Here is a 27,425-nt window from a genome sequence, read left to right on the forward strand (position 1 = left end):
TACAGTACGGTTCATGAGTCTTCTCATGGCAGCAAAACACCCCATTAATTCAGAAAGTCTGTTTCTGTGTCACCTCTAAAAGAGGGGGCTGAGACCTCTGCATTTGACCAGTTGGCATAATCATCATCACAAACACACAAAAAAAACAAAAAAAAAACATAAAAAGATAATACATGTTTGATAAATACAAAACTAGGCAAAAAGGTACATCTATTTCTCCCCTTCATGTCGAGGAAGGACAGGACACTGGGCAGGCAATGTAAAAATGGTAGTGCTTCAAAAAAGATTGGGATAGTAGTTTACAGAGTAGCTTCTTGATATGTGTCGGAGGTTGGAACCAACTGATTGTGTCAGAAAGCACGATGTAGAGGATTGTAAGGCCCTCAAATGGCTGACAGCTATTCACATTCTCTAAGTACCAAATCTACATCTCAACTACAACTGTTTTTTTTTATTTATTTTTTTAAGAAAAAGACTACAATATACTTCAATGAAGGGTCGGTTAGGAAGGAAATTGCGCTTTATATTTTTGATGCCATGCCCTCTTCATCTGTGTACTGGCTCCGTTTCAGTCAACATTCAGAGCCACGGTTTCAGTTGGGGCACTTGTTATGGCTGTAGCCATCCATATTGTTACCCAATAGGATCCCAATTTCAGTAAATAAGATTCAGTAGGGTGAGGAAGTCAGAGATCGTATTTGATAAAACAGCTCACGAGGACCAACTGTAAGTGAACGTCAAAACTACCAAACAAACAACCTCATGAGTCATACCAGAGGGGTGGAATTAGAGAACCGGTTCTAGGCCTGGTGCAGGTTGACACACAGGCGGCCCTGCGGTTCTTGTGCGTTGTGAGATGTACCTTGTGTGCTCATACAGAATGTACAGTGGAACATCACATTCAGGTTGGAACTCAACGGAAGGGCCAGTGCCAACGAGTTCCGGAACACACGCCTCAATACAATCCTGAAACGTTTCGTTAGTCGTTCCAACCAACCAATCACACAGAACTTACAAAGCAGCCGAATGACGAATACAGAGAAAAACGGCGGCAAAATTCTACCTGTTTTTTCTTTCTTTTTCAGCAGCCAAACAGCAAAGTTAGGTGATGTAAGTGAACCCAGTCATGTAGGCCGAACAGGACTTTTACAAACAGGTGGTTTCATGGTTAGTTTTCCAGGTAGCACAGCACTCAGGAGATATAAAACTTCATAAAACTCTCCAAGCACTGTCCTCAAGCTGTGACTGTAGTGACTTATATTGCTTTGAATTATTTTGCAGACACTGATGTGTACTTAAACATACTGCATCACAAACAACTCAGATGAAACCTGAAAGTTAACTCTTCATTCAGACAAACAGAAGGGCATTCTTTTGACAGATGCGACCTGGGAACAGCCTGCATGGATCCACGAAACATAATTAGAAACAGTAATCAATAAAGTAATTCTGTGGACGAACGGTAGCGATGATGACGAGCGCACGGTGGATGACTGATTGGCTGGGAGATGCTCTGAACTCTTGGAATGTAACTAGTTGTCCCGTCATATTGTTTTCCTGTCATGAACAACTGACCAATCAAGGAGCTTCTCAGATGTAATCACAGGAAGTGGAGTTATCACAGCTTCATCCTTCGAGACGCTGAGCGGTCCTCACATTTTCAACTCGTGTCAAGGATCAGTGAGTGAGCCTTACTCGTCGTTTGTGATTGTTCTAGTTACGGCATAACTGAGACGGTGTCTAGTACAACCATTAAGATGTAACATGAGTGGACTTTTTGTTTACCAACATTTGAAAAACAATATGTAAACAACTCTTGAGAGAAAGAAAATAAGAGTTTAGCACCAGACACTAATTAACATATGAACAGTGGGGCACCTGATGGCTGGCTGGGTCAGGCCTCCCTTTAGCACCAGTTCTCATCCCATCTCGAGTTTGTCTGCGGTTCAGGAAAGGGGTGGCAAGGCAATGCAGCACCAAGGCAGCCTCTTATGTCACCTCCACCCAAGACTCTACCTGTGTATGTCTGAGTCTCAGGAGAGATGGATGGAAGGATGGATGGAGGCCATAGGAAGACCCAAAGGCTACAGAGTTTATTTCACTTCGTCCTCCTCCTCTTCTACTGCTCCCCATTCCTCCTCCTCCTCACCCTCCACCTCCTCCTCCTCATCATCATCCTCGTAGTCCCCCCAAGTGTCATAAACATCCCCTCCTTCCTCCTCTTCCTCCCCCAGTTCAGCTCCATCCTCTTCCTCCTCCTCTGCTAGATCCCCTGCTTCCTCCTCCTCCTCCCCTAAATCCCCAGCATGATCCTCCTCCTCCACAACCTCCATCTCCTCCCCTTCATCCCCATCTTCCTCCTCCTCTTCATCCTCCTCCTCTTCCTCATCCTCATCCCCCTCTACCTCCTCATCCCCATCCCCCTCGACCTCCCCAAAGTCCAACCCATCCACCTCCCCATCCTCCAGGTCACCATCTTCCTCCTCCTCGTCCTCCCCTGCATCCTGCTCCTCCTCGTCCTCCCCTGCATCCTGCTCCTCCTCGTCCTCCCCTGCATCCTGCTCCTCCTCGTCCTCCTCTCCCGCATCCTCCTCTTCCTCCTCCTCCTTGAAGGAGGAGGGAGAGGTGTGGAGGTTGCCTTCCGCGCTGTAAGACAGGTCACTGTAGAGGCCGAGGCTGGGTGCCGAGGTGGGGGGGGGGATCTTGGCGGTAGAGGTGTTGATGAAGAGCCGTTCAGTGGTGGGTTGGAGATCGGAGGGTGGCAGGGCCGCAGTGGAGGGGGGGGCCGCGGAGGAGGATCCAGCCAGGGCTCTGGGAGGAACCAGAGGGTGGGGGGCCGGCAGACCCATGCCCCCAGGCCTGAGAGAGGTCATGCTGGGTACGTACTCCCGGATCTCCCCCGGCTCCAGGGGCTCCGGGCCGCAGGGGTCGTGCTCGCTGCAGGAGAGGCGTCCGTCCAGCTTGGAGATGAACAGCATGCCCTCACGGTGCTCCTGGCAGAAGGAGTTGGGACACATCTCGCAGAAGGACGCCGCCTCGCCTCCGCACTCGTCACACTGGTGCCAGGGGCACTCCCAGCGACCTGAGGAGGAACACAAAACACACACGTTTATGTCTACAACCACTGGTCTGAGAAGGTCCTCTCAAGAGCTCACAAAGGAGGCCTGGCAAGTTCAATCACAACTAAGTCACTGTCAGACATTTTATGAAAACAAAAGGGCACTTCCATCCAAAGAAGCCTGTTCACAATGGAACCACTCAATCTGGCAGGTTTGGTGCCCCAGAGCCCACCACCTCTTCCTCACCTGCTGGTCTCTTGGAGAGGTTGAGGCAGTCAGCGTGGTAGACCTTGGGACAGCCGGGCTTCTTACAGGACACGATCTGTCCTCCGTCGCCGCAGCTGAAACACTCGTCCTCTCGCTCCTTCGTCACCTCCAGCTTGCTCTTCCTCTTCACCTGAGCCTTCTTCTTCCCCTCCTTCATCTTCAGCTTGTCGGCAGACAGCTGGTTCTGATACACACACACACACAGAGGGATTAGTCTTCTCTATTTGTATTCACTGTACATATTTTGGGCCTTTTTCTGGACAGAGACAGTTGAAATAGACGGGGAATGTAGGGGGGAGAGAGAGAGAGCTCCAGGCCTCACCTTGGGTCGCACGCCCAGGAAGCCACTGCAGTTGGGAGCTCCACATTTACACACTGTCTTCCCGTTCCCCAGACACTCCAGGTTGTAGTTAAAGGTGAGCTCCACACCTGCACAAACACACGCACACACACATTACGACACACTCCTACGACCATGTGTTCCATCACAGATTCAGTTATTTGATTTAAATGAACACCACACACACCAAAAAAATCTTTTGAAGAACCAAGGTTAAACTCGGTTATCCGTGCTGGACAGAATCCCTCAGTTAACCCCTCCAGCCCCAGCCAGTCACGGAGGGGTTAACTGAGCAGGTGAGGTAAGTAAACAGCCCCCTCCCCCCTCTCATTAGGACAGAGTAGCCTCCAGTCATGGCCACTGTGTCAACAGAGGCCTCGCTCTGGATAAGAGTGTCTGCTAAATGACTAAATGTAACATACCAGGAGACGAGGGGGTCGTGTCTGTTTACCCACTCTTGAGGCCAGGTGTTGTGGAACATGGTCATTCATTAACTGATTTAAATGGCAGAATGGTACCCCACAACAGGCTCGCTTTAAATACACGTCAACTAAATCAAAGTTTTAGGTTTTCTAGTTGAAAGTGGGTGTTCAGTTTGAGCTCAGCCTGTCATATACAGCCTGAAGGAATGCGGTCAGTCTGAGCTATGTGAAGGAAAGCATGGTCCGTGTGAGGTGTGACTGTGGTGGAAGTGTGTCTGGGGGGAGTCAGATAGCTGAGTGGTGAGGGAGTCGGGCTAGTAATCTGAAGGTTGCCAGTTCGATTCCCAGCCGTGCCAAATGACGTTGTGTCCTTGGGCAAGGCACTTCACCCTACTTGCTTCAGGGGGAATGTCCCTGTACTTACTGTAAGTCGCTCTGGATAAGAGCATCTGCTAAATGACTAAATGTAAATGTGTCTGGTCCAGCTGACCTTTGGGGATGTCCTGCAGGGCAAACAGCCCCACCCTGGTGTCGCCGTTCACCGTCCACTTCTGAGTCTCACAGTTGGGCTGGCAGCAGTGGTTCATGAAGCGCGCCTGGTTCCCCTTGGGCCCGGCGTCGATGATGCGGTCCTGAACACGCCACAGACACAACTTTACCTGACAACATTCGGCACGGGCTGCGATGATTTAACAGTCAGCCTGTCAGAGTGTTTTAACGATACATATATGTTTCGGGGCTTTTTATTGGGCTTTATTGGACAGTGTGTAAGTGATGTGTGACAAGAAAGGCAGGGAGAGCGAGAGAGCAAGAGAGAGGGGAAGACATGCAGCGGAGGACCGCTCTCCCAGGCCGATCATACATCAGCCATACCTTGTCCAGCGTGAGCATGTAGAAGTTGCAGATGTCGTTCTCCTGGGCGTGTCTGATCCGGGCCCGGCACTCCTCCTCGTCGATCACCTCGCCCACGTACTCGTTCACGAACGCGCCCTTCTTGATGTCGAACACGGAGCGCAGGCCCCAGCCCCTGGCCAGGGTCCTGAAGATCTCCACCTGGCTGTACTGGCGCTTGGTGAAGGCCTGGTTCTGGCAGCGCTCCCCGGCCACACACACCTGGGGATGACACTCGTACATCAGCATGCGGTTGATGCACTCAGAGTCCACGCCGCACGGGTTCTCGTCCGACGCCTTGCAGTTGCAGCGGGGGATCTCGGATAGGTCGGCCGTGATGATCTGCACCTTCCCGATTGGACGGTTCACCTGAGGGAGGGAGGGAGGGAGGGAGAGTGGTCATTTTCACTTTGAAGTTCATGAAGTCACAGCTGAGAGACCATTAGGAACAGTGTGTGTGGGTGTGTGTGTGTGTGTGTGCGTACCTTGATGTGCCTGTAGGGAGGTGGCTTCTTGTCGTTCCTCCGGTCTTCCTGCAGCTGTTTCATCTCCTTCTCAGCCTGCAGCTCTCTGAACCGCTCTGCTGCCTCGTTCAGCGCTGAGGACACAGAACACACCTCCGTCACCTCTCCCCTCCTACCATCACACCTCCGTCACCTCTCCCCTCCTCCCATAACAGCTCCTCCCCTCTCCCCTCCTCCCATAACAGCTCCTCCCCTCTCCCCTGTCCGATCACACCTCCATCCCCTTTCCTCTGTCCCATCACACCTCCGTCACCTCTCCCCTCCTACCATCACACCTCCTCTCCTCCCATCACAGCTCCAGCTGCCTCCACCGCTCCACAAGCACTGCCCAAGTCCCTGGAAAAACCCTCCCAACAAGAGAAAAAAGGGGGATTTTGTGGTCTACCTTTCTTGTAGACCGCGTCGGCACCCTTGCCCATCTTCTCCTTGTTGTTGGCGTCGCCCTCCATGTAGGGGAACACCCTGGCCTGGTAGGTCCACACAAAGTCTTTGGAGCCGAAGAAGTGGACGGGGAACTCCCCCACCTCGTGCTTCATACGCAGGATGTTCTCCGGAACGTTCTTGGGAAGACACACCTCCGCCGGCCACCACCTGGACACAGTACCCCAGGGTTAGCACGCCAGGACAACATCTATCTGTCTGTCTGTGTGTGTGTGTGGAAGGTGTTAGCGTACACGTGTGACGTGGGGGGTCAGATGGTTGAGCAGTTAGGGAGTCGGGCTATTAATCAGAAGGTTGTTGGTTCGATTCCCCGGCCGTGCCAAATGACGTTGTGTCCTTGGGCAAGGCACTTCACCCTACTTGCCACGGGGGGGAATGTCCCTCTACTTACTGTAAGTCGCTCTGGATAAGAGTGTCTGCTAAATGACTAAATGTAATGTGACGTTTCCTGTTTAGTTGTCAGCTGACCTGTATCGGCCCACTTTGACCCAGAGGATGTCTTTGAAGTGGGGCTTCTTCCCGGCTTTGCACTCGTTGCAGAACCAGCTGCCGGCGGGCATGTCGATGTTCAGACACTCCCGGTGGAACGCGGCGGGACACGACTCGCAGCACAGCAGACTGCCCCCTGCAGGAACACAGCAGGAACTACAACTCAGACACGTCTACGGGAACTCAATGTGACCAGTGTTAACCTTCTGAGCTCGCGTTGTTATGTTGTTGTGTTGTTATGATTCATCTTGAAGGGAAGGTTATAGCTGGAAGCACAGTGAAGTGAAAACTACGGGATTCCCATGAATTCCAGTTGTTGGTGTAGCTAATGCCAGGGGGGGTTCTGGGACAAATCCAGAATGTTCTAAGTGCTTGTGGAAGTGCTTGTGTTCACCACAATCAGTACATCAGATATGCCTTGTTACTGTGTGTTTGATCTGCTCGTTATTTAGTGTCGAGTCCAGGTGCTTGTCAACTCTCTCTCCAGTCCGCTGGTCGTCTAACCCTCACAAACCCAGAACCTGAAGGCCACCCCGTCTAGCAGACAAGACAATAGTTCACCCCCACAGGGCATCAACAACGGCTTTCCCAACCAGGAAGTCCCGCCCCCGGCTTTCCCAACCAGGAAGTCCCGCCCCCGTACCTTCGGAGCAGACAAAGCACCAGCTGACGTTGATGTGCTCGTGGTTCTTGCAGCCCTTGCGGGGGGTGAAGTGGTTGGGACACAGGACGCTGGTGTTGGCGAGGACCACGCTGCCCGCCGCCATGCAGTAGTCGTTGGCGTGGTAAGCCACGGGGCAGCGCACGCACCGGGCCAGGCGACCTGCGGGGAGAGGGGGAGGGAGAACCGGGATTCAAAACGTGCTGCCGAGAGAACAGAAGGCTCCGGAAGGCCTGAGGCCGCCCAGGGGACGTGCGTACGGCTCGTACCTTTGGAGCTGCAGGGGTTGAGGGGGTTGGCTATGTGGCAGGACAGACAGGTGTGGAGAGAGCAGCGGAAGCCCTTGTTCTGGGGCTGCGCCGGCGTGTGTATGAACACACACTCGGGGTGGTAGAACTTGCCACACATGGGGATCTGGCAGCGCTTGACGCCGTCGCTCGCCTTCTTGCAGACGAAGCAGGTGTGCACACCTGCCACAGAGAGGAGTTACATTTACATCATTTAGCAGACACTCTTATCCAGAGCGACTTACAGTAAGTACAGGGACATTCTCCCCGAGACAAGTAGGGTGAAGTGCCTTGCCCAAGGACACAACGTCATTTGGCACGGCCGGGAATCGAACCAACAACCTTCTGATTAATAGCCCGACTCCCTAACCGCTCAGCCATCTGACCCCCTGGAGTTATGAGGGAGGGGCAGGATTGTATGTGCTGTGGGTGGAAGCGTGGGTGGAGGTCATTCTCACCTGTTCTGCATTCTCCGCAGATAAACTTCCCCTTGGGAGGCTGTGACAGGCTGAGACACTGCAGGTGGAACGCCCCGTAGCACTGCCCCTCGCACAGCAACAGATCCCCCGACCGCTCACACACCTGAGGACACACACACACGCACACACACACACACGTAGCTGTCAGGCTACTTAGAACCACACATTACCAGCAGACCCAACCGTGTGAGGATTCACTTTGTGTTTGGGAGAAGTTGTCGGTCTACAGTCGTGGCCTCACCTGGCACACGTTCTCCCTCAGAGCTCCTGCTGTTGCTACCCCGGGCCTGCGGTTGCTAGGATACATGGCGTCTCCAGGGGAAGGGTAGCTGTCACTCAGACTGGGAGAGAACCCCTAGAGACGGAGGGGAGATTGGGAACACCCGTCAACATCAGAGATCTTCATGTCAACATACACGTACACACAAACCCACACCGACAGACAGGCTACTAAACAGTCGTTGTATGAGCTGACCTCTGGTTTGGTTGCCATGGCTCCGTTAGGCTGTCTCTGGCTGGCCGCCTGCCCAGGAGTGAGCTTGACCGGCAGGCTTCCCTCCTCCACCCTAGCCTCCACCTTAGGAGTGTGGAGGAGGGGGGGGCTGGGGGGCCGAGGGGGCCTGGGGGCGGAGCGGGACGGAGGGGGGGGTCTGCTGTCGGAGGTCTGGGCTGCAGCTGAGGAGAGACAGGGACACACAGCCAGTGAGACACCATGACACCCCCAGGAGACAATCAGGGGATCCTTCACTCAAACTAAGTTGTCTGTTTAGTCACTCATTCATTCATATGCAGGGTGGGTAAGTTTAGTAGCGGAGGGCAGCGGGGGGGCTGGTGTACCTGGGAGAGAGGGGGTCGGTGCACCTGGAAGGGCAGGGGGACCTGAGGGTCTGGAGACAGCAGCCACCTCCTTATTCACAGATACAGCCTGTACAGACAAACAGTACGGGTTTGTTGGTCATTAGCAATTATTATTATTACTAAGCTTTTGATGTTGATGATGATGACACTCAGTACCTGAGAGTCAAGGGGCCCTGGGGAACATGCACCGACGTTCTTCACCTCCTAGAAAGAGATTTAAGGACGTTTTATATACCATGTAGAAGAAAGAATACGTTGTTAAAAATGCATTGCTCCAAGACGTTTGTTTGGATGTTTAATATCCTAACAAACTGTTTGTGTTTTTCTTGTCCAACCTTCTTCTTTGGTGGAGCAACGGAGACTTCTTCTATGGTGCACTCCAGGATCCTGTGGGATGGCTTCCTGGGTCTCTTCCTGTCCAAGTGGCCTGGAGAGGAACACACCAAACTGGGTTTTTCTATGTGTCTAGGACAAAGGTCAAACAGACACACTCACACTCACACACACAAATACTCACAGACACACACACACACACGTACCACTGTTCAGAGGAGACAGGTCTGTCCTTTCTGCGTCCTCTGTTGACACGTCAGACTCTAGTGAAGGCTGGAACGGTGACTGCTGTTGTACAGGAGGGCAGCCATCTTGAGACAGACCCTGCTCCGGGGATGCCAGCTCCCAAGGGGTGCAGCTGGAGGTGTCTGTCCCAGGAGAGGTGCACGGGTGAGGGGGCACATTCCTTCCTGAGGCCTGTTGCTGCCCTTCTCTGTCACAGTTTGACCCAGAGCCCTAAGGAGAGGAGGGCGGTGACAGAGAACCAGTTATAATCACACGTTTATGATTGTTTTTTAGAACGGCTGTCAAAATGTGTTTTTCCAGTCGTACCATTCTGTAGGATTCTGTCACCTTCTTTGTTTTCTTCTTTGGGGCCAATATGTGTTCGTACTCCTCCGTGGACTCCAGGAGCCGCTTACTGGGTTTTCGAAGACGTTTGTTTTCAGAGTGTGCTGGGTAAACATCACAAAAAACAACGTGAACAAAACAATCCAAAAATAACAAATAACAGTAACATCCTTAAAAATCACAACATTGTGAAAAGGAAACCTCCAGGAGCTACCGGAAACCCACCCCCCCCTTCTCACCTGCCGCGTCGCTCCTGTCTGAGTAGCCCTCGTCCAGCCTCTCCAGGGTCGCACCAGGGGACCTGACGGGGTCTGGGGACCCCCCCAGCTTGTCTCTGTACACCCCGTTCACCTCAGCCCCGCCCCCCAGAGCCGAAGTCCCACCCAGGCCCCCCTCGAACGCCTGCCAGCGCTTCTTCGGAGCCACTTTGCAGTCTGAGCTCTTGTCGAGGTAGCTGGACGACGGCTCGGCGGCCGCGGTGGCGACCGGACGAACCGACCCGGACTCGGCCAGGTCTGCGTGCCCGCTGACGAACTCCCTCCCCCAGGCCAGGTCGGCCAGCTCCGGGGTCAGGCCGGAGACGCCGGGCCTCGTCCTGCCGGCCGGCGGCGTCTTCCTGCGCGGCTTGTCGGGGGTCCCCGCCGCCCGAGGGAACACCACCCTGCCCTCCACCTTGTAGGTGTCGCTCTTCATGATGGGCCTGGTGGTCCTGGGCTTGCTCCTGGCCGACGGGGGCTTCCCGTTCCGCACCGTGGCCCTGGGGGCCCGGTCCCCCCCGCCGCGCCCCCTGGAGGGGTCGTCCCCAGGGTGGGTGGGGATGACCAGGGGCTCCTCCTTGATCAGGGCCGGGCTGGGGGGCATGGCCAAGGGCTTGCCCTCCTTCTCCCTGGTATCGTGCATGTCCTTCAGGAGCATCAGGAAGGTGCTGAATTTGTAGCCGCTGTGGGGGCGGAAGGTTCCGGACTCGCCCGAGTCGCTCTCCTCCTTAACCAGGGACTTGAAGCTCAGCTCCTTGGCGTCCTGGAAGGCGTCCATGGGGGACAGGGAGGAAGACGGCGAGGAGCAGGACGAGATGTCCGACACCGCGTTCTCCTTCTTGATCTTGAGCGGGAGGACGGGGGGGTGGCTGGACCCGGTGGCGGGCGGGTTCTCGGACCGGCGGAAGGAACCGTTCCGGGCGTGGTTCCTGTCGGGCTTGTGAGCGGCGGATGGCTTGAGGCTGGCGGAGGGTACAGCTCCCCTGGAGGACTCGGTTTTGAGCCTGACGTTAGAGAGTACGTCGTCCTCGTCGTCACTGCAGGCTCTCTCTTCTCTCGCCGCCTTGAGCTCTCCCTCCTCCTCGGCCTTCAAGGCTCTGGTCATGAGCCCGCAGCTGGCGGGGAGGTGTAGAGAGTGCTTGTCCAGGGAGCTTTCAGTACCCTCACTGAGGCGCTGTCTGGGCCGCCGATCCTTGCCACTTCTGTCTTCAGGCATCGACGGAGAGCTCTCCGAAAGGATTGAAGAGCTGGGTTTGACGTTCTTGGGAGAGGGGTGTGGCAAACATTTCTCCAGAAGCTTCTCTTTGGCCTTCTTAGGAGCCTGGTCCTTCTTGGAGCCCTTCTCAGAGTTCTGAAGCGGGGGCTTCTGAGAGCGTTTGGGACACAGGATCATGGGGACGGAGTCCAGGTCGGCGTACGGGGAGTCCTTGGCCTCCTCCCTCCGTGTCTCCCCGTCAGCGGAGATTCTGTCCGCCACTTCAGAGATGCTGGAGGGCTCCTTGTGTCCCCCGACGATGTGGCCGAAAATCTCCGACAAGCCTCTTTTCTTCTTACAGGGTTTCTTCTTGTTGCCGTGGTGAGCGTCTACCGAGTTCTTGACAGGCTGCCGCTCGCCTCCGTTGGCGACGGGGCTGAGGAGGGGAGGTTGCGTGAGGCCAGCGGAGCAGGAGGGGGCCTCCGGGGCTTTTTCCTCAGGCGCTGGGGAGGGCACCACGTCTTCTCTGCTGAAGGTCACGGTGGGGTCCTTGGACTCCCTCTTCAGCAGGTCTGGCAGTTGGAACTCTGCCTCCAGCACGCTGACCTTCCACGCTTCCATCAGGCGTTTGGGTATCTGCAGAGCGACAGAAATAACACTCAATATTATCATTCAATAAATCCTCATGCATCCTAATCAAGACCCATGCAGACCACTCTGTTTGAGCGTACACAAATCGGTCAGTTATTTCAATCATGCAGGTTGGAGCTATTTAGTTTGACAAAAACATTCTTTTGACCAAGCAACTCGGTAAGAGATGTTATTCATACGACCGAACGTTTAGTTTAGCACAGTACCAAAGCAGAGCAGTGAGTGTGACTGATATCAGACAGCAAAGGCAACGCAGGCTGGGTTACGGTGTCGTTACCGTGTACTTGTAGTCCTTCTCCCTCTGCCTGCCTCTGCGTCTCAGCACAGGAAGGTTCTGGAACTGGTGTCCTCCCTGGAAGGGAAGCGTGGCCTTCCCTGGGACCCAGGCGTGGTCCGCCATCTCCCCCACCGTCTCCAGGAAGTACATACGGCAGGGCCTGCGACTAGGCACTAAGACCACCACGACGACATAGTGAAAAAGACAACGATGCTAGGGAAAGCATTGGCGGTTTGTGGAAAAAGGTAAACAGAAAAAGTAACGGTCCCCTCCTCCCATGCCGTCTCTCTCTCTCTCTCTCCTCTCTCTCTCTCTCTCTCTCTCTCTCTCTCTCTCTCTCTCTCTCTCTCCTCTCTCTCTCTCTCTCACTCTCTCCTCTCTCTCTCTCTCTCTCTCTCTCTCTCTCTCTCTCTCTCATCTCTCTCTCTCTCTCTCTCTCTCTCTCTCTCTCTCTCTCTCTCTCTCTCTCTCTCTCTCTCTCTCTCTCTCTCTCTCTCTCTCTCTCTCTCCTCTCTCTCTCTCTCTCTCTCTCTCTCTCTCTCTCTCTCCTCTCTCTCTCTCATCTCTCTCTCTCCTCTCTCTCTCTCTCTCTCTCTCTCTCTCTCTCGTCCATGTCCTCTTACCCCTTCATCTTGGTGTGGACTCCGTCCTGAGGGTGTGTGGTGACCTTGCAGGGCCACCAGGGGCGACGGTTGAACTTGGCCCACACCAGGTTCCCCTCCACGTACCTGACAGGGGGCACAGCCTTCTTTTTAGGGCTGCTGGGCTGTAAAAGGACACACACACACACACACATCAACACTCTGGTAACAAGACCAACACACACACACATCAACACACTGGTATCAAAGACCAGCGCACACACACACATCAACACTCTGGTAACAAGACCAACACACACACACACACACACACACACATCAACACTCTGGTAACAAGACCAACACACACACACACATCAACACTCTGGTAACAAGACCAACACACACACACACATCAACACTCTGGTAACAAGACCAACACACACACACACACACTGGTAACAAGATCAGCGCACACACACAAACACACACATCAACACTCCGGTAACAAGACCAGCACACACACATCAACACTCTGGTAACAAGACCAGCGCATACACACACACATCAACAATTCCAAAACAAAACCAGCACACACACACACACATCAACAATTCCAAAACAAGACCAGCAGACACACATCAACACTTTGGTAACAGGACCAGCATGCGCACACACACAAAATATCAACACTCTGGTAAACTGACAAGCACACACACAACATACCACGACCAAAAGATGAATCCCTGTTTACTACTGTGAACGTGCTATATTCTATATTAATATGTAGTCAAATTACATCTAGATGAAATGTAATCTTGAAACTTGACACACAGAAGTTCCCCTCTGTCACTCAAGAGAGAGGCCTTTCATTTTAAGGTAACATATCCCTGGATGCACCAACTGACAGAGAGCTCTCAGTCCACATATCTACAAAGAGCCAGATAGACAGACTGGGTGATAAGAATCTAGAAAGTCGAATAGGATTAGATAAATGCTAAAAGGCGTTGCATTTTTGCTGTGGGACTATATGTTTTCAAATGTGGGTGTGAAAGATTTTATTTATAAATGCTGCTGTTAAATACTTTTTAATTGATAAAAAGTGTTTGTGGGGAGGGGGAGGTCAGATTTTCAGTGTTCAAAATAGTTAAAGCTACACCCCTGAGTTATCCCAGCGTGTAGATCACATCTGGGAGAGACTCACGTTGGAGTTACAACTGCTGGTGGGCGACATCAGCCCGTGGTCTGGAGTCGAGGCCAGTTCACTGTCACTGTCCGACTCCTCGTCCATGCTCCACCCGTCCCCCATCCCCACGTCCGGCAGAGCGCTGGGGCTGAGGGCGGGGTGGAGCTCCGCAATGGTCTTCGCCATCAGGTTGAAGACGGCAGGTTTGTACGCGCTGTGCTCCAGCCTGGCGCGGGGGCAGGGGGCGGCCGCGAGCGTGGCGGCCGGCGGCCCCGTCGCTGCCCTGTCCCGGAAGCGTCCCAGGGACGGCTGGAAGGGGACCAGCTCGTCCTCCTCTTCCTTGACGTCCCCGTTGTCAAACAGGGTGGACTCGAAGTGCAGGTATCCGTTTGGGATGGGCGAGCAAGGCTCCAGGCTGTCGGGGCTGTGAGGGGAGAAGCCGTTCTTGTCTAGGCCCTGAAGGGACCCGAAGGACTCGTCGTTACCGGGAGAGGGGGGGCGCTGCGGGAGGGGAGACCCGAATTCGGAGCGTCCTTGCGGACTTGAAGAGTGCAAATGGTTCCTGCCGTGGTGGAGGTCCTTGTGGTGCTCTGGCCGGCCGTGGCTCATCGTGGAGAGGTCCTGGAGCCTGATCAACGAGCCGTAGCTGTGGGAGGACCTCTCCGGCCCGCTGTGTCCGTGAGCCGGGGCCGGTCTGAGGCTGGAGGAAGCAAGGTGCATGGCGGACGGTTGCTCGTGGCCACGCTTGGAGCTGCTGTTCTGGGTTCCATATGAGGAAGGTGTGGTGGAGGGGAGGCCGTTGGAGGTCCTCAGCTCTGGCTGGCCTTGGCCGTATGCTGAGCCACTCCTGGCAGCCCGTCTGTATGACTGATTCATGTTGTCATGGCTCTTTCCTGTCAGGTAACACAAATATGCAGGTAGGTAACGTGCTGTGTTTTCCGAGCCAGGTACAACATGCACGGTTTCAGAAATGCAACCAAACAACGATTTACTAAAACGTGTACATTACTACGACAACTATATCGCTTTTTCACTTGAAAGCGACACTAACGCAAAGCGACAATACAAAGGGCACAGCCATCCACTGCACACACACGTAATACGCCGACATTACTGGCTTCCCTAGGCCGTCCGGGGTAGTGGCAGGGGAAACAAAAAAAATCAGGAAACGACTACTGACCTGCTCCATTCATAATACAATCCATGTCGCCTAATGTCAAGATTGCCCACGCGTTGTTAATTGGAAAATAAAACGATCGTCCAAAATATAATAGTATACCGTTTAAAAACGCTGGCACTGGCTGTGGAAGAGGTGAGCCAGTGCCATCACAAAAAAGGCTACAGTGTGGCTCACACAAACCCACAGCCTGCACACCGTCACAGGGGCTTCCATTATCTCACAAAAGGACAGCCCGAAACACGCTAAAAACAACTTACGTGGAGTGAAAACGCTAGAATCTTACCATTTGGAGGTCGGTTACCACGAAACCAACTGCGGGTCTTTTGGAATTGGACATGAAGCGTGTGTTTTTTTCGATTTGTGAAAGCGGATCTGGAGGCTACAATCCCAGCAAGCAGCAGCACTAGGCCAAGACTCGGCTCTCATTCTCTCCACTTCATCTGCCTGAGCAGCGGCGGCCCGTTTAAAAACAATCACCACTTGACAAAATAAAAATGAAAGCATCCCACAATCTGTACAGCTGCAAGCGTCAATGTGTCACACATTGGTCTATTACAACAATGCAATATTATACACTACATGCTTATTATCGTTCTGTCGAAATGCCCCTGGTTAGGTTAAAACAAGCCGAGGCTGACTGACTGCAAGTGAGAAAGCGACCAATCCGCACAGCCACCCAACCCCCCGTCTGCAGCTCACTCTGGGCCGGGGCACTCACCCCCCCCTCTTACTCATAGCCTGGGCTATACTGTAATTGTGCTTGAGGAGTGTCTGGCACAATAAGCTAAAACGATCGAATAAAAACAGGATTACTATATCCAGTGTATTTGTTTACCAACATCCCCGAATAGGTCTATTAATAAACACAAGGACGTGCCCATAATCCATCAAAAGGATTTGACAAAGCCTTCATTCGTAAAGTAGGCTACTGTTACTGATCAATCTCTCCATAGGTTTAAATCTAGGCTAAAATATTTACGCGAATGCCAATATTTAGATTAATTTATGCGTACAATATACGCGGATCAATTGTCAAAAGGAGTGATCGAAGTCGGCCTGGACAAACGTCAGACGGCGCGCCATGTTGCTTGGTTGGGCAGGAAATAACAGGCCGTGCGACAGAGAACTACGCGGTAGTAGGCTACACTTGAGTAACCGCTCACAAACACAATGACCTCGATGATCTATTTAGTACAGAAATATTTTGTTCCATTGTGGTTGTTACGTTTCAACTGTAATCAGAACACATGTACTAAATAATGATATATGCAGATTAAAGAGAAAAGCTGCCTACAGATAGGACCACACAATATGGACGAGTGGAACCTAAGTGTGTAGCATGGTGGTCAACTAATAGTTCCGCGCACGTAAAATGCTCATCTACTCATCGACGTGAAATTTGACACTGAACAGGCCATTGTCTGTGTGGTTGCTTTCTTTAATGTGCACGCTTGTTTTCGTTAATGGGGGAATCACTGAGCTCAGCGTGTGTTTACTTTCTACTGCATGTTTTATGATGACTATGTGCGTTGGATCTGTTTGTATTAAACACGTCCATATATGAGATGATACATTAAGGAGCCACTGTATTTGGATTGATCCTTTATTTCTTTGGTTTTACATACATAAGCACATTTTTTCCACATAGCATTTTCTCTGTTGTTTAAAATAAAAAAAATCTAATCAACAGTGTAACACCAAACAGCTCATTCAGGGTTTTGTTTGACGGTGAGGACAGGAGGAAAATACCATACACAGACAAAAGCATTTTCACAATGAAATAATTCATGTGTTCAAAGTAATATGTGAGGATATTTCGATAAGTCTATACAAGCTTACAAAAACCTGCTCAATGTTATATTGCGCTGGATCCATTCCTATATAGTATATACAGTAGTTACAAAGTAAAGTACATTGTACTGGACACAACACAAAAAAGTACAACACTAGCATACACCCAAGGAAGAGAAAAAAGCCTGTGTGTTGTGTGTTTGTACTCTAAATTACGAGCATGTTTCATCATGACCAGACCAGGGAAGCTACTAAGCTACTCAGGATAACAATACAACATTTATCAGAGCATTAATGAGCACATGAAAATCATATATCCCAAACATCTTATAGAAAAAGACCACCCCACCAGAGATTAAAACAGTATTATGATGACGATTAAGATGGCTTTCATTCATGTGTAACTACTCAGATTGTATTCTATGCCTCATGCATCTCTGTTAAACAAGATAGCATACGTCCTATAGAAATAGAGTTCAGTCATGTACTGGGAAAAGAGAAGAGTACATAATGACCATAGCAAAGTACATTAAAGAGAAGCCATTCTTTGTCAGTTTGAGATGCCAGGATACCAACAGTTCACATCTTCAACACACATATATGCCCCTCAGGGGTATTGCAGTCATTCGGTGTTGGACATGCACTTGAAGTGAGTTCCAAGCTGTTCATCGAGTACTACAGGCCTTACTCGTTGGGCTCCTCCACTTTGCCACTGGGCTCACAGATGCCACGCTTCTGTATCATAGAGTACGAGAACGGCGTGACATCACAGCTGGCATAGTCTAGTTTCTTGGGCCCGCTGCAGCTGCTGAAGTCGAGCTTCTTGGTGCCGTCGCAGTTGCCGTCGCAGCTGCCGTACTCCAGCTTCTTGAGGCGAGCCAGAGTCTTGATGCTTCCAGGAGGCCTGCCCGGGCTCACCTTGTAGCCGGCAGCCTTGGTGGTCCCCAGGGGCCTCCCAGGACTGGTTTTGAACCCCGCAGCTTTTGTGGTCCCCAGCGGGCGTCCGGTGCTGGTCCGGTACCCGGCTGACTTTGTGGTCCCAGATGGCCGTCCTCTCCGACCGGACTTAACGATCCCTTTCTTCTTCTTGGGGCCCTCCGGCCCCGGTGTGGCCTCGCTGCCCCGGATCCTCACCGTTTGGGAGTGGAAGTCGTTCTGGTTGTCCTGCATCTGGCAGGTCATGGGTTTATGCATGCCTTGTGTCAGAGGTGGCAGACTGGGGAGAGGGAGCTGCAGAGTGGGGGTTTGGGGCGACGGGTAGAATTTATTGGACTGTGAGCTGCACAAGTCAAAGTGGCTGGTTGAATGCTGACAGTCCTCAGACAACCCTGTCATGCAATAGTCATTGCTGCTGCTGGTGACTTGGTGCATCATTTTCTACTAGAGTTGGGTAAAAAAAAAAAGGATAGAAAGAGCATTTTAATCAATTTCTCATTCTGTCTTTCTTTCTTTTGTCTCTCTCTCTGACAAATATGCGCGTGCACGCACGCAGGCACAAACACACGCACGCAAGGATATTTATGCGTTACAACTGGATTGTTCATTTTGATTTAGCTTACGTTGAAATGTGATAAGTTATTACAACTATTCATATAGGCTTGTGCATCAAAAGCATCGGCCAACTATAGCTTTGGTATAGCAAAACCTGACTGTAAAGAAATCGACAAAGCAATACCTGGCAATTCTTACGTTTGCATTGCATGAAACACTGACAGTTTGATAACTCTGCGCAATTATTAAGGGTATACTTTGCAACTGCCGGCGATCTTTTGTTTTAGAACGAAATCTTAAAACGAAAAAATCACAAACCTTATTTGTAGGCGGATCATGGAATGCAAAGGGTTAAATATAAAACATATCCTTTTTCCATCCTTGACAGCCACAACATCTTAATTTCATGCGTGCAATCTGTACTCTGGTATACATGAATATTGTCTAGCGACAGGATCGCAGTGTGCGGCAGTCATTTCAAGCTTATCTATTCTTCTAAGACAGAGGTTTAAATAAGAAAGGCAGCCATCTTCGCCCGAAAAAAATTAATAAAATATGCGTCTGCACAGCGCATGCGCAGCACATTTCAGGAAACGCAGACTTTTTCTTATGATCTGTAAAACTAAGAATAGCTTTCAGTTTACACAGAATGCGTCTGTATGTGAAATTATTTTGTGCGGATCGTGTTTAAATTCTAAAGACTAGGCCCCGTCAGCGAATAAACCTTTCAAGAGGTGGGGTTACAAGTTTCGGTGGTAGGCGTCTGCCCCCTCCCTCTAAAACCGAGATTAAAAATCGGATTAAAGGTTGATCTAGAACGTCCAATCGTAATAACCCGTGGATGCTTCCCAAACGTGAGCCATCATGGGAAAGGCCCACATTAAAATATATTACTCTCAATCCACAGCAGTGACCAGACAGGCTGTGTCCTTTTACGGTGTGGAGCCTCAAATCAACAACTTCAGTAGTATAATAAATGCATGTGTCTGCATAATAATAATAAATCATATGTAAGCAACACAATCAGAGTCTGTTTCAGAAGTTTTATTACATTAATATCAACAAGACAATAGAAAGCCAGGCGGGCTCCATGAGCAGATAGCCTTCATGGACAGGGAGCCTGGTAATATACTATGTAATCAGCCTTCCCCCCCTTGTTCCTCTCCCACACACCCCTCCGTCTCAGTCCACAGGACTTTAGGAATCCTTGATGATCTTGGTGAGCTTCTGGATCTTTGTCTTGGTGGACATGTCCACGTATTTGTCCCCAATGCTCACGATCATGCCCCCTAGGATGGAGCCGTCCGTCTGGGGACAAGACACATGAAAAGGACACTCGATGCATATATAAAGTCAACAATTAAGCATTTAAAAACATTCCATGGGCTTGTGGGAGTGTAAGTGAACACCAAGACCAAACTCAAAAATATCCTGCTATAAGTATAATAATAACAACAACAATCTTTAAAATGTATACATCACATTTAAAAAAGAAACAACACAAGTGCTTTACAGTATGTAATGTTTACAGTATGTCATGTTAACAGTATGCAATGTCTCTGTCACAGCAGACTGGAGAATGAGGAAGCACTGTTGAACCCCAGGGCCCTACCTTGGTCTGCAGCACGAGTATCTCTCCCTTCTGAAGGAAGCCTTTCAGGGCCACCTCAAGATCTGACAGGCTCGCTGCGTCCAGAGGCTGTATCACACACACAAGACACAACTTGTAGAACACAAAGCAATTCCAAAGCCACATCTTGGAACCACGAGAAACAGAAAGGTTCCACCAAGATGAAAGAAGACTGTCTCTGAGTGAGAAAACAGACAGGTAGGTGTGGTGTTGTGTGTGTGTGTGTGTGTGAGAGAGTGTGTGCGTCTGACCTGGGCTGTGGTGACAGTGCATATGACCTCCCCGCGGTGAGCACTCATCATCTTTCCGAAGGCGGTGATGACATCACCGGTCAGCGTGAGGCGCCTGTTGTCAGCTAGAACATCTACCAAACAGAAACAGGCGTGTCGTCAGGGCACCCAACAGGTCTGGTTAACAACATGACATTCACAGTTACTAACAGGGCATCTAAACCCTTTAACTGTATCCTGTATGTGATATCTGACAAAACAAAACAGGTTTAAAGACTAGGGAGGATAAAATGAGCAACCAATTCCAGCAATGTAAATCAACTATTGTCCATCAATATTTCTCAACATAAAAATAGTGTTTAATGGCCTGTGGGGTCTGAAAATAACAACGGTTAGTGTTTTGCTGCAGGAGCCATGCCCTGCCCTTGCAGGGGACTCACTGATGAAATTGAATATGATGGGGGAAAGTCCGGCCTTGGTCAGGGCATCAGTGAAGGTCTTGTTCTTGACTTGGCGCTTCACGTGGGGGTTCATCACAATGCTGGACAGCTTGGGATCCTTGATTAGACTCTGGTCAACAACAGGAGACATTCAGTTGGTTTGTCAGTGACGTGAGTTCAGACTAATACAATTGAATCTGAACAGATTAAAGCCTTTTCCCTTGTCAGGCTTGAGATTCATATTCTGTTGTCTGTTACGGCATCAATGGACGTAGCCTAGAAAGGAAAATAACCTTGACGTTCAAAGACTTGTCGACCCACTAATGACCCCCCTGGCTAAAGGTTCTCTGCACATGCATGGTGGTCAAGACAGGCAGACTCACAGACACAGTGACCAGCTCCTTCTCGACCGTTTCCAGGTTGCCCTGCTTGCTGGCAGCAGAGTACAGAGCAGTGGCGTAGCGGCCTTCCACTCCATACAGCTGAATGGGGGGCTAGACATGAACAGACACGGTGTGAAAAGCGTATATTGACCTACCCCCTCCAATGACATTGGACACAACGGGATTGCATTGTACGTACATTGACTGTCTCCACTGAATGTATCCATTATTGTTTACATGGGTTCAGTTTTTCATTGAAATATTACGGTTAAGTACATTCACAGCGGGGCCTGTAGGTCATTGGGCCTGCTGACTTTTGCTAATCAGTACTCAAGTTAGCTCAGAAGGCATCTCACCTTTATCAGCCTGGACCTGGACACTGACGTGCTGAACTGACGGACCTGGGGAAAAGGGAGCAAACCAGTTCAATGTTACGCATTTGTGAATCCGCTCTTTCAATTTCAAGTAAGTGTTGTATAACACGTAGCTAGGTAGACAGCTATCTGCTAGCTAGCTAATGCCAGCAATATGGAAGCCCCTCGTGCATTGAGCAGCAACCGAAGCAAATACAAAAAGACGGATAAATTGTGGTTTAAGGTTAAGCAAGCTTATCCACTAATAGACATACAGATGCATGGCCCAAAGACGAACAAATGAACAATATCATAGAATGACTTACTGTCTGTCCTGCCCTTAGCGCTGCCATTTTCTCCTACAGTCGTCTAGTAAGGTGAACAGGGTTGCCAGACTGCTTGTAAAGTATCCCTCTAGCTGTGAGTCTAACACCCCCTTTATGAGTGCTGTTTCAGGGATGTTTGTTTTCACTGTGTCCAGCAGATGGCAGCAGAGTCTGTGATTGGCCAAGCTGGGCAGTCCCACAGTTACTGAGAAGATGACGTTACATATAACGTAGTTTGTTGCTTGGTGAAAGAAGCAGGGCTGGGTCCACATTATTTCTCAGCTTGGTAGTTTTCTGCGTGTGAATTTCTTCGCTTCTGTACAGCTGTCAATTTACACATTTCGCAAAACCATAGTACATGCTGTATTAATATGTACATGTGCCGATAGTGTTGGGAGCTTGAACAAATATCGTTGAAAGAGTCACTATCACGAGTGACGCATTCATTCTCAAGCGCTAGATACAGTGCGAATGACGAAAACGCTGTAGCCAGCTAGCGCCTAGCTTAGCTCCTAGTTGTTTTCATTGGGAACATAGCTAGCACGCTGCTAGCTGAAGCTTGACAAGCAATGGACGACAAGTCATTCACCAAGGAGTTGGATGGGTGGATCGAGCAACTCAACGAGTGCAAGCAGCTTTCGGAAAACCAAGTCAAAGTGCTCTGCGAAAAGGTACCCTGTACAGTTACTTCTTAGTAATATATTTAGCTAATAATAGGAATGAACTCACGCAAACCTCGCTAAGCTAGCCATCTTGGCAGGTCGTTATGAAGTAGCTAGTAATATTGTGATGATGAAACACCGGCTTTTGCATGGCATTGGCAACACGCGCTCCATTAGACCTGGTTTAAATGTTGTGAAGATGTGCCTAGATAGTTCATTCTGCAGTATCCCATCGTCACTTTTATATATCCTAATAATCAGCACTGATAGTTAACAAAACAATTTCACAGTATTGCTTGTTATTGAGCCAGACTGTTTTCTGCGTTGGGAAGATGGCGGTTGTGGAGCATAGCAATTAGTTCGACAAGAAAAGCTTTTCTGTACTTTTTGAGATAAGGACGCATGGTTACTTCTCTATAATGTTCCAAACTGATGAGCGGTTGGTGTTACATAAGGAATGCTTTATTGCTAGATTAGTGACAATGTCACCTCGCCCACCACACACTCCACGCACCTGCCATGATGACCACGCCTTGGGTTGGCCTACTTGGCGTTAGTTTATATGTGTTATTGGTGTTTGATATATACTAAACCAGTGTTAATTAGATGTCTTCGGGCGCACATGCCAAGATTCAAATCAGACTCCACCTAATTCTAAAACTGATCATGAACTTCTCGTTTTCTGTTACCATTTCTATAACCATGGTGACCACCTGCTCTGTTGAACTGTCCACCCCCCAACTAAACAGCAGCAGCCTAAAATACTGTATATCCAAATTCCTTTCTGAGGCATGACTATGTTTAGCCTATGGTCTGCACCTCTCTGTGTCACCGACCGTCTCTGGAGGAGGGGATCCATCCCTCAATTTCTCCTCCCAAGGTTTCTTCAAAAATAATTCTGGGAGTTTTTTCCTGGTGTTTCTCGAGAGTGTAGGCTGGTTTGGGCGCAGATCAATGGGCGTATGTGAAGCCCCTCAGTGACATTTCTTGTAAAACGGGGCTGTACAAATACGATTTGATTTGGTTTTCAGGCCAAGGAAATCCTAACGAAGGAGTCCAACGTGCAGGAGGTCAGATGTCCGGTCACGGTGTGCGGGGACGTCCACGGCCAGTTCCACGACCTGATGGAGCTGTTCCGGATTGGGGGCAAGTCCCCTGACACCAACTACCTCTTCATGGGGGACTACGTGGACCGGGGCTACTACTCTGTGGAGACGGTCACACTCCTGGTCTCTCTGAAGGTGAGTGGACAGGGGCTACAACTCTGTGGAGACGGTCACACTCTTGGTCTCTCTGGAGGTAATAGGGAGTCAGGTGGCTGGTAATCTGAAGGTTGCCGGTTCGATTCCTGGCCATGAAAAATTATGTTGTGTCCTTGGGCAAGGCAGTTCACCCTACTTGCCTCGGGGAGAATGTCCCTGTACTTACTGTAAGTCGCTCTGGATAAGAGCGTCTGCTAAATGACTAAATGTAATAGTCTGAGAGACAAACAGCAGGAATGAATAGGGTTGGTGTGGTCAATTACACACCTACACTTTATATCCATCGCAATGCTGGTAAGGTTATTTGTGTTATTTCTGTGCACATACAGGAAGTGATTCCTCTTGTTTTTCCAGGTACGGTACCGTGAGCGAATCACGATCCTGCGAGGGAACCACGAGTCTCGTCAGATCACGCAGGTGTACGGCTTCTACGACGAGTGTCTCAGGAAGTACGGCAACGCTAACGTGTGGAAGTACTTCACCGACCTGTTCGACTACCTGCCCCTGACAGCACTGGTAGACAACCAGGTGAAGCACCAGCTCATCATTCAGAGGCTGAGCGCCGGGGCTAGAAATGTCTGATGTGTCTATTAGCTTTTCAACATTCTGGGTCTCGCAATATCATTTTTATTTTTATACTTGCATGTATATATAAAAATGTATATATAAATATAATAATATATGTGTGTATATATACAATTTTAATATATGTATGTATACAATTATTTAGTTCATATCATGTTCCTATATGTGCGGTCTCATGTGTAGTGTTGTATCTTGGAGATGAGGTTGATGTAGTGAGATGTTCGTCTTCTTGCAGATTTTCTGCCTCCATGGAGGACTGTCACCCTCAATAGACACACTGGAGCACATCAGAGCGCTGGATCGCCTGCAGGAGGTTCCTCACGAGGTGTTCACGCACACGCACACACACACACACACACACACACAGGGCTATAGACAGAGCTGTTTTCTTCTTCTGTTGAGTCACAATGTGACTATGTATAGAAATGAGATATGGTCATGTTCTCATTCTAATTTCTGCTGCTTAAAACAATAAAAATAAATCTATAGTGTTTCGAAACATTTTTGACATTCTGCTTTCCCCTACCCCAGGGTCCCATGTGTGACTTGTTGTGGTCAGACCCAGACGATCGAGGCGGCTGGGGCATCTCTCCCCGGGGGGCAGGCTACACCTTCGGACAGGACATCTCTGAAACCTTCAACCATGCCAACGGACTCACCCTCGTCTCCAGAGCCCACCAGCTGGTGATGGAGGTAAACTCAGCCTGCACTCCAGCTGCTCCTAGGAGGGGAGGGTTCCTGGGAAGTGGGAGGGGAGGGGTCCTGGGAGGGGAGGGCTCCTGGGAGGGGAGGGCTCCTGGGAAGAGGGGTCCTGGGAGGGGAGGGTTCCTGGGAAGTGGGAGGGGAGGGGTCCTGGGAGGGGAGGGCTCCTGGGAGGGGAGGGCTCCTGGGAAGAGGGGTCCTGGGAGGGGAGGGTTCCTGGGAATAGGGGTCCTGGGAGAGGAGGGTTCCTGGGAAGAGGGGTCCTCGGAGGGGAGGAGTCCTGGGAGGGAGGGTTCCTTGGAAGAGGGGTCCTGGGAGGGGAGGGTTCCTGGAAGGGGAGGGTTCCTGGAAGGGGAGGGGTCCTGGGAGGGGAGGGTTCCTGGGAGGGGAGGGTTCCTGGAAGGGGAGGGTTCCTGGAAGGGGAGGGGTCCTGGAAGGGGAGGGTTCCTGGAAGGGGAGGGGTCCTGGAAGGGGAGGGTTCCTGGAAGGGGAGGGTTCCTGGAAGGGGAGGGGTCCTGGAAGGGGAGGGTTCCTGGAAGGGGAGGGTTCCTGGAAGGGGAGGGGTCCTGGAAGGGGAGGGTTCCTGGGAAGAGAGAGGAGGGTCCTGGGAGGGGTCCTGGGAAGAGGGGTCCTGGGAGGGGAGGGGTCCTTGGAAGAGGGGTCCTGGGAGGGGTCCTTGGAAGAGGGGTCCTGGGAGGGGAGGGGTCCTGGGAAGAGGGGTCTGGGGAAGAGGGGTCTGGGGAAGAGGGGTCTGGGGAAGAGGGGTCTGGGGAAGAGGGGTCTGGGGAGGGGTTCTGGGAGGGGAGGGGTCCTTTGATGATTCTTGGCCTCTCAGTAAATTAATAAATATAAAATAATCAAGACTTGGTCAGTTGATGCATTTCTTAGCCAGTGTTTCATATTCCAAGGGCTCGTGGGGTTGGGCTAAGGCATGTATTGCAATACTGAACCAACAGTTTAAACGGTTTGTCTTTTGTAGGGTTATAACTGGTGCCATGACCGTAACGTGGTGACCATCTTCAGTGCTCCAAACTACTGCTATCGCTGTGGAAACCAGGCCGCCATCATGGAACTGGATGACACGCTCAAGTACTCCTTGTAAGTAATGGGACGCCCTTAAAGAAATCAGACAGGCACAAGGTTTTTCAGAGGTCGTCCTGCAAGCATATTATTGCTTCGGTAGTTACGGTGTATCAGTGAGTTAAATGTTCCATGAGCTGACGGTGACTGTTTCCTGTCTGTGTGTTCCAGCCTGCAGTTTGACCCCGCCCCTCGCAGAGGAGAGCCCCATGTGACCCGCCGCACGCCAGACTATTTCCTGTAAACGTTCCGGCGCCTGTAAAGTGTTGATCCTCTCAAGGAAGTGGGAGAGAAGGAGGTGCTGAGTAGCGAGAGATGATGGCATATGAGATATAAAGCATCCACACCACCACATGGACCAAAATGTGTGCCATATTAACAATGCATATATCCAAAACCCACCCAACACTACTGTCCTTGAAAACACACCTCTCTCTCTCTCTCTCTCTCTCTCTCTCTCTCTCTCTCTCTCTCTTTCTCTCTGTGCATGCCGTTTTTATCTCTGGAAAAATGATTGTCATTATGATGAAGATTAGTCACAACTATACCTGCTGGTTTTGTCAGGAGAACTATATCTGCTATGAGGTTAAATGCTGATACTAATGTGCTTAATTGTGTTAGGATGTGATCATGGTTAGAGTATTGCCACATAGAGCCGCATAATTTATTTTGGCATGGCCTCAAATCAGAGGTTGCAGTTGGTGTAAAATATGTGAACACGTTTTTCTTTTCTTTTTTCTTCTTTTTTTTTAACTTTAACTTTTCAAGGTTATTACAAGGTGATAAAAATAGAATTATTTCTCCTGGCACTTTTTGTATTTTATTTCTATCACAAGGCACTGACAAACTGCATCCTTTTTTATATTTAACCTCAGCATTGGTAAACCTTCAGTGTCACTCAACTGTCATTTTTGTGTAAGTCAAATGTATTTAAATTGACTAGATTCTGGTACAATATGGCATCCCTTGTAAGATATCTTTATGTTTTGCAGCCTCGCTATACAATAAAGAGAGAAGTTGCACCTTGCATACCTACTTATCTAAAACTATATCCGTCACAAAGGTCCTGCACGTGCACAGCAAGTCCATTCACGCCAGTGGGTGATGCGCATTTGCATTTCCATACTTTTGTACCCCATCACGCGCACAATGCAGGAACTTTGTGATTTGCGCCTGGGGGAGGGGGGGGGGGGCTGCAGGTGGTGGTGGTGGGGGGGGTTCACACGCAAGACATCAGTGTTCTCTTCTCGTTAACAATGTTGGTTAAAGTATTGCTACTAAAATGTATGATACATGTATTTTTCAATTATCAATTATGTATTAGTAAATCATAAAACGTCTGAAAGTAGAGGATGTCATATTTCAAAATAAAGGTCCCTGTGCATTTTGCTGTCGAAATGGCCTACTTGATTAATTCACAATATCGTATCATTTATATATATGTAATACCCACATGCCGAAATAACTTGTGAATGACTAAAAATAAAACAAAATAAATAGTAGTTAAAGGTGGGTATAGTATTACTTTTATTGTGAAAGGTC

The 27,425-nt window shown here is 50.2% G+C and overlaps 4 protein-coding genes across 5 annotated transcripts; 1 reads left to right on the forward strand and 3 right to left on the reverse strand.

Annotated features, from left to right (window-relative positions):
* Positions 1-1,350: 1,350 nt before the first annotated feature.
* nsd1a (nuclear receptor binding SET domain protein 1a) lies at positions 1,351-16,042 on the reverse strand. The gene is made up of 24 exons (XM_062476938.1): positions 15,232-16,042; positions 13,787-14,661; positions 12,625-12,767; positions 12,002-12,173; positions 9,861-11,709; positions 9,604-9,725; positions 9,258-9,507; positions 9,054-9,145; positions 8,875-8,922; positions 8,698-8,785; positions 8,336-8,535; positions 8,102-8,215; positions 7,840-7,963; positions 7,364-7,564; positions 7,077-7,256; positions 6,413-6,569; positions 5,889-6,094; positions 5,465-5,577; positions 4,962-5,348; positions 4,579-4,720; positions 3,649-3,755; positions 3,306-3,510; positions 2,389-3,082; positions 1,351-1,399 (listed from the first exon to the last, which is right to left on the reverse strand). The coding sequence occupies exons 2-24, from the start codon at positions 14,642-14,644 to the stop codon at positions 1,351-1,353; spliced, it is 6,501 nt and encodes a 2,166-aa protein (XP_062332922.1). The 5' UTR covers positions 14,645-14,661; positions 15,232-16,042.
* Positions 16,043-16,558: 516 nt separating this feature from the next.
* si:ch1073-44g3.1 (uncharacterized protein LOC797133 homolog) lies at positions 16,559-18,759 on the reverse strand. 2 transcript variants are annotated; one of them, XM_062476874.1, is made up of 2 exons: positions 18,549-18,759; positions 16,559-18,116 (listed from the first exon to the last, which is right to left on the reverse strand). In XM_062476874.1, exon 2 carries the CDS (start codon positions 18,111-18,113, stop codon positions 17,424-17,426), a length of 690 nt encoding a protein of 229 aa, XP_062332858.1. In that variant the 5' UTR covers positions 18,114-18,116; positions 18,549-18,759; the 3' UTR covers positions 16,559-17,423. The 2 variants fall into 2 exon arrangements, with proteins under 2 accessions (XP_062332858.1, XP_062332857.1); XM_062476873.1 differs by having other exon boundaries at positions 16,559-18,119.
* Positions 18,760-19,259: 500 nt separating this feature from the next.
* On the reverse strand, positions 19,260-21,726 carry atp5po (ATP synthase peripheral stalk subunit OSCP). The gene is made up of 7 exons (XM_062476035.1): positions 21,593-21,726; positions 21,270-21,314; positions 20,914-21,024; positions 20,531-20,660; positions 20,112-20,224; positions 19,843-19,929; positions 19,260-19,538 (listed from the first exon to the last, which is right to left on the reverse strand). Exons 1-7 carry the CDS (start codon positions 21,617-21,619, stop codon positions 19,428-19,430), a joined length of 624 nt encoding a protein of 207 aa, XP_062332019.1. The 5' UTR covers positions 21,620-21,726; the 3' UTR covers positions 19,260-19,427.
* An 85-nt stretch (positions 21,727-21,811) lies between these two features.
* Positions 21,812-26,910, forward strand: LOC134032174 (serine/threonine-protein phosphatase 2A catalytic subunit alpha isoform-like). The gene is made up of 7 exons (XM_062476034.1): positions 21,812-22,263; positions 23,286-23,495; positions 23,871-24,044; positions 24,337-24,426; positions 24,633-24,794; positions 25,783-25,901; positions 26,055-26,910. The coding sequence occupies exons 1-7, from the start codon at positions 22,162-22,164 to the stop codon at positions 26,125-26,127; spliced, it is 930 nt and encodes a 309-aa protein (XP_062332018.1). The 5' UTR covers positions 21,812-22,161; the 3' UTR covers positions 26,128-26,910.
* Positions 26,911-27,425: the final 515 nt, after the last annotated feature.

The sequence above is a fragment of the Osmerus eperlanus genome, chromosome 13 (genome assembly GCF_963692335.1).
Source record: "Osmerus eperlanus chromosome 13, fOsmEpe2.1, whole genome shotgun sequence".
NCBI lineage: Eukaryota > Metazoa > Chordata > Actinopteri > Osmeriformes > Osmeridae > Osmerus > Osmerus eperlanus.